General features: G+C 41.9%; 1 protein-coding gene across 1 annotated transcript; it reads left to right on the top strand.

Annotated features, from left to right (window-relative positions):
- Nucleotides 1–3,188: 3,188 nt before the first annotated feature.
- Nucleotides 3,189–3,903, top strand: LOC125476458 (LOB domain-containing protein 2-like). Its single transcript, XM_048582634.1, has 2 exons — nt 3,189–3,778; nt 3,891–3,903. Exons 1-2 carry the CDS (start codon nt 3,189–3,191, stop codon nt 3,901–3,903), a joined length of 603 nt encoding a protein of 200 aa, XP_048438591.1.
- The last annotated feature ends 2,097 nt before the right edge of the window (nt 3,904–6,000 follow it).

Raw genomic sequence — 6,000 nt, 5'->3', positions numbered from 1 at the left:
GATCAATCTTGTTGATGGTCGTCTCGGCCAAGCAACGAAAAAGGTTGGCAAGAATAGCCGGGCTGAGCGCCAGAGGGTGACCACTAGCCAGAGCCTGGGCCACTGGCATATTCTCGACCAAACATTTGTTCGATCGGGTACAACAAATAAACTTGTTGTACCAGTAGAAGAGGAAGGCTTCATGTTCCCCCTTCCTGAGACTCTCCTCGCCCCGGCTGGCGAAATGGAGGATGAGAGTATTATAATTAAAGAAGTTTTTGTGGAGCTTGTGAACTTCTTCCCTCGAAGGCTCCCGGCCACCCCGACTGAGCGTTTCGACGGCCCGCTCGTCGAAAAGCGCCTTCAGGTCGAGGAGGGAGGGGCATCCTGAAAGAGCGGCATCGATTGGGAGGCCGGATGGAGAAGTCCCAAGGATTGCCGAAATATCGAGGACCGTTGGGCCGAGGGGGCCGAATGGAAGGATCATAGTGTTGGTGGCCGAACACCAAAGAGTCAAGGCCGCCATAAGCAGCTCCTTGTCCATGGTAATCTCCATGGTCGAGAGCAGGATGGCATCATAGATACCAAGGGCTTTCCACTCCTCGCCAAAGAATGACCTCATTCGGTCCACCCAGGCGGCCCAAGCAGTAGTGGTCGAGGGCCAAGCTCCTTGAGGCCGCGCCAGGGTCCACTTCGACCAATCGAACCCCTGCAGCAGGGGTGTTAGGCATTGCTCCTTGAGCAGGTCAGTGATAGGCGACGGCACTGCGTCTCTGAAGAGGGGACCCAGAATCTGGTGGGTGGTGGCCATGTCCTCTTCAAATCGCAGCGTCTTGATAGCGCTCCGATCGATGAAATCCTTGCACTTGTTGATCTCCTCGGAAAGTTTTGCGATGAAGGAAGCCATTAGTGTAATTTGGAAGAACTGGAAAATTGCAGAAAGGAAAGCTAGAGGGTTTGGTCTGAACAAGCAAGAATGATTAAAATGTGCGAGTTTGGGAATTTCTGAAAGCGTAAGATATGATTAGGTGAAGTGTGGGTATTTATAGGTTTTTCAGATGGAAGATCAAACGTCTGAATTTCAAAAGACACTGGAATTCAAAAGGCGTGGGTTCAAATTGGGGGGAAATGTAACCGGGAAAGTCTGCAATCATTTCGGATTTTTTTTGGGAACCTGCGAAAATGGAGTCGAGGAGTCGAAAATCCAGGACGCACGATTGCGTGCGGCGACAGGTTCAATGTATTAATAAAGATAGGGCGATTCAATTTGTGCAGGGTTTCGAGGCCCATGATTGAAGCTTTTAAGAACGGCGTAAAATTGACGCGTGGCCACGCGTTGGGGGCAACGAGGGAGGCGCAATCATGTCTCATAAATATGCAGGAATAATGGTCATTAATGAAGTAAGGTCCAAAAAGCAATAAATGTTTTCGCTTCTTCAAGGCCGAGAACCGACCAAGAGTGACAGTCGGCGACCTCAGAAGCGAGGGGGCAATGTTTGGGCCCAAAATATTATGATTGGGCCGAGCAGCAAGACGTGCTCGGCCCAAGGTAATGACATGCTATGGGCCAAATAATGAAACCCGGACCAGCTGGCAGGGTCGGCCAGATCCTATCTTAAAAGTAGTCCAGATAAGTGAGGAAAGGTCGAGGAAATCCTGGTGCAACCAGGATTCTCGACCAGCAAGGGATAAAGCCTCAAAAGGAGGAGAATTCAGAATCCCAGTAGGACTAGGGTTGTTCGAGTTAAAGGTGAAATGGGATAAGGACTCCCAATCCAAATCAGAATGGGATTCAAGGAGCGAGGTGCTATAAATACAAGAAATTACGCAATGGAAAAGCCCCCTTGAATTCAGCATACAATTGCCCTGCGCAAATTCTCTCAAACACCTTGAGATTTTTCCTTTTCTTTTCCCGCCGACACACCTTCAGTTTGGATAAACAGCACTGTGGAAGCAACCGGTGAGCACCTTCAGTTTGGATAAACAGCACTGCTGCCGCAGAATCAGCCGACCGAGACACACCTTCAGTTTGGATAAACAGCACTGCGTCGAGGTCGATCGATTATCTATCTAAGTCTCGGCCGAGGAAGGTTTTCGAACCTTTGTTGGTAGAGGTCATCTTACTAAGCCGTTTCGGCATAGTTGGGTGTTACGAGTTGCCTTGCTCGGCGCATTGGAGGCCGAGTGAGTTTATGATTGGATACTCACAAGTAAGTTTCAGGGTTCGGCATTCCGACGGCCGAACTACGTTTACCATCAAGACATACATCACATTCGAGTACCTGTGCCCGTATAGTTTGGTCTCAATTCGGCGTGCTTATACTCTTACGAATATAATCACAGTGGCCGAATCAGGCTTCGACGAGTTGTGAACTCCGCAGAATTAGTAGCCTTGTCTTCAGGCTATAGAATCCAGAGACCGAGAGCGTTCCTTCCTCGGTCGCAATCGCAAGATACAGAAGTCAACAGCGCGCTCAACGCGACCGCATCAAATTGTACTCCTCGGCCGAGCTCGGCCGACGAGTTGGCACGCCCTGCATTCAACCGAAGGACAGTAGTTAGCTCATTAGTTATTCGGCCTGCGCGCCACGTAGGTTCTGTAATTTTTAGAGTCAACAATATCATAACATTATGACTGTAGATTATAACCATCCATACAGATAAAATCATATGTTACACTGAACACTTACTCTAATACTAAAGAATAGGCGATTGATTGGTTCCGCTCTTTATCTGATGGGAAATCTCATTAAATTGCAAGGATGAATATCACCCGTTGATCGAAATTTTTTTTGGCCAACAACATAAATGGGTATGGTTAACTTGATAAGGAATGTGCGTAGGTGAGATTCGAGAAAATCTTATGATAGATACGTAATAGGATGTAAATAAATAAATTATAATAGCGGTAGATTTTTTTCGAAATAAAACAATAGGGGTAGATTTTTTGGTACATATAGTTTTTGGCTTCAAGTCTACATATAAAAAAATCCTAACCTAATTTCACCACTGCCTTCTTGATTCATTCTTTCACTACAACACCCTCTTCTCTGTCTTCTTCCTCCCCTATATACGGCTTTCACCCTGCTGGTCTTTCTCTCTCGTACGTGCTTCTTTTTTCTTTTCTTTTTCTTCTGTAACATATATATAGCAAAAATTTTACATACTTGAAGCCAATATCTGTGCAGGTTTATCATACAAGTATGTCAATGGGTAGCAGTAGTTCTTCAGGGGAACTAATTGCAGGCCGCCATGCATGTGCGGCGTGCCGGCACCAAAGAAAGAGGTGCGAAGACGATTGCGTTATGGCTCCTTACTTCACAAACAAGGATGAAGATTTTAAAGCAGTGCACAAAATTTTTGGCGTTAGCAACATGACAAAGTTGCTTAAGCAACTAGATGACCAAAATCATAGGGGCACAGCCGTACAATCTTTCATGTGGGAAGCCTATATGTGGAAGCAAGACCCTGTGAACGGACCCCTAGGGATGTACAGAAAATTGGAGATAGAGAATGAACTGCTTAGGAACGCATTGAATGAAGAACAAAAGGCTCTGAATTATGGTTATGCTAATCAAAGTTTAGCAATTGATGGGTCTTCTAATGGCACTTATACTAAATTATTACAAGGGCAAGAGGCCACTGAAATTTCACGGGAGCAACAAGTATTAGGGCAAGGGAGAGGCTTCCATCATGGAGCTGCTTTGGCCAAGCAACAAGCACGAGACCAACAAGGAGTCGTTGGCCTCGATTCTTCTGCAGGACAGTTTGGGATGGTCGGCTTGATGTCCACCCAAAGGTTTCAGTCCCAAAGGCCTATGCAATTTGAAGGACGCCCAAATATAGGACCTCATATGTATGGGCTAGGAAGAGGTCAACTGATTTTTGACCCTTCTGTTGGGCAAGGACAGCAAAGAGCATTAGGCTCAGCCGGGGCAGCTCAAATTGGCCCACATTATGGTGATTTTTCTTTACTGGGCCACACGAGATCAGCTATTACTCAAAGCCTTTATTCACCTTATCACCACCAACAACCGCATCATCCTGTGCACGCGCAGAGACAGCTGATGAACCAAGGGCAAAATCACCCTAACTTTCAACAGTACAGATCGTTGAACAATTGCCACAATTACGACAACGTTCAAGGTACATATCATACAATAATTGCATTCTCTTTCCATTTTCTTGTTCAAAGATTGATTTTGTATGATAATTATGAGCATGTGTACATAGCAAATTAAGTTGTATCATGGTCAAGCAAGTAATTAACAGAACTACTTGGTGTCTGTTTGATGTGAACATGTATCATATCATTGTATTTCTACATTGTGTTTTTCGTATTCATTGTTTATCATGTCAAATTGTCAATCTTAATATGTGATGGATTGAGGATGAACATTTTGTAGTTGTTGAAAGAAGTGAGGCAGACATAAATATATTATTATAAGGCAATCTTATTGTAGAATTATGTAAACTGGATTTTAAGTATACAAATACAATTAGGACAAGTAAATCAAGCCTAACTGTAGGAGGAAAGAGAATCCTAAGTGGATTCACCCTCATTAACATATTCCTATTTAGAAATTATATTTTGAAAAACACTTAGTACTGACTTTTTGTTTTGGTCCAATATTGATATTTTAACACAATATTTTATTGTTTTAAAAAATAAGACGTTATTTAATTTGGTTGTTTGTCAGCTCCTGATGTGTTGCTCTATCTTTTATATGATTGTAGATGGAGAGCAGTTCAATCAAGGGAAAAGTGAAAGGCCATGAAAGATCCAAAGTGGAAGGAATGCAAACTACTCCTTTACTTCTAGCATCTATAGGTTTTTTTAGGGGTCAAAGTTGATCAAACTCCCAAGTCCCATGTTCGTCCCCATTACTTTTGAGGGTATATATAGTGGGCAGATCAACAACAAATTCTTTTTCTTGAAAATTAGTTAAGGTAATGCCTCCGTCATAAACTATTTTATTGTCTTGTTATTTTGTTTTTAATTAATGAACGAAGATAAATTCGAACTCAGAAACTCTTAATTTGGAATAGTAGTTCTACTACAGAACTTTTCTCTTTTCTTATTAAGCTTTCATTAACACAATCAGTTTACTTTTTCGACTTGATCCCATGTTAACAAGAGATATTCCATGGCTTATGAAGTGTAATTATTCGATTGATTGCTGCACAAATCGAATTAAATAGAACTATCCAATGAAGCTATATAAAATTGTGTTTGAAACTTTTTTGTTCGTGTTATGAACTTATTCACTTGCCCTGTGCCTTCTTGGATCCTCTCCCTTTGGTAATTCCTGAGGGATCGATCACTATTCTAAATATAGTAAGGTGGAGAATTATTGTTCATTAGAGCGCCGGGGTATGGGGCTTGTTCCCATTATTGAAGTCTATCTTCTTCAATCTTCTTCCATGTGATATTTGTATCACGGCATTTTAGTTAAAATGGTTTTTAAATTGAAATTTAAAATCAATATAAGTGGTCTTTAAAATTGTTCATCAATCATTTTGTCATTCTAGTGAAAAATTTCTGTTAAATTAAGGGTATTTTTATCAATTTAACCCCTCCACTTGAACTGGGTGGTTTCTTCAATTTAATGAAGATTTTTTTACAAAATGACAAAAGTGATTGATAGTGGACAATCTCAGGGACCACTTGTATCAATTTTAAATCTTAAGAACCAAAGTGAGGAGTTATAACAATCTCATAGACCATTTTGGCTATAAAACCTTTATGTTGCTCAATCTTGCATGGAGTCACCAAATGTGCAAAAACTATTAATGGTGCAAAACCATAGTTTGGCCAACTCCAATCATAGAAAGTTAGGCATAGCTTAGGCTACGTTTAAGCTCTTTAAATATATATGTGCTCGTTTGGATGTACTTTTAAAATGACTGAAAGTGCTTTTAGAGAAAATATTTTTGGATTTCAAAAGTATTTTAAGTGCTTTCTACGAGAAGCACCAATTATGTGTTTCTTCCCAGAAACACTTTAAGCGTTTTTCCAGG

The sequence above is a fragment of a genome, unplaced genomic scaffold (genome assembly GCF_019419815.1).
Source record: "Pyrus x bretschneideri cultivar Hongxiangsu unplaced genomic scaffold, Pyrus_bretschneideri_v1 Contig19, whole genome shotgun sequence".
Lineage (NCBI taxonomy): Eukaryota > Viridiplantae > Streptophyta > Magnoliopsida > Rosales > Rosaceae > Pyrus > Pyrus x bretschneideri.
This window is presented reverse-complemented; position numbering and strand designations above follow the sequence as displayed.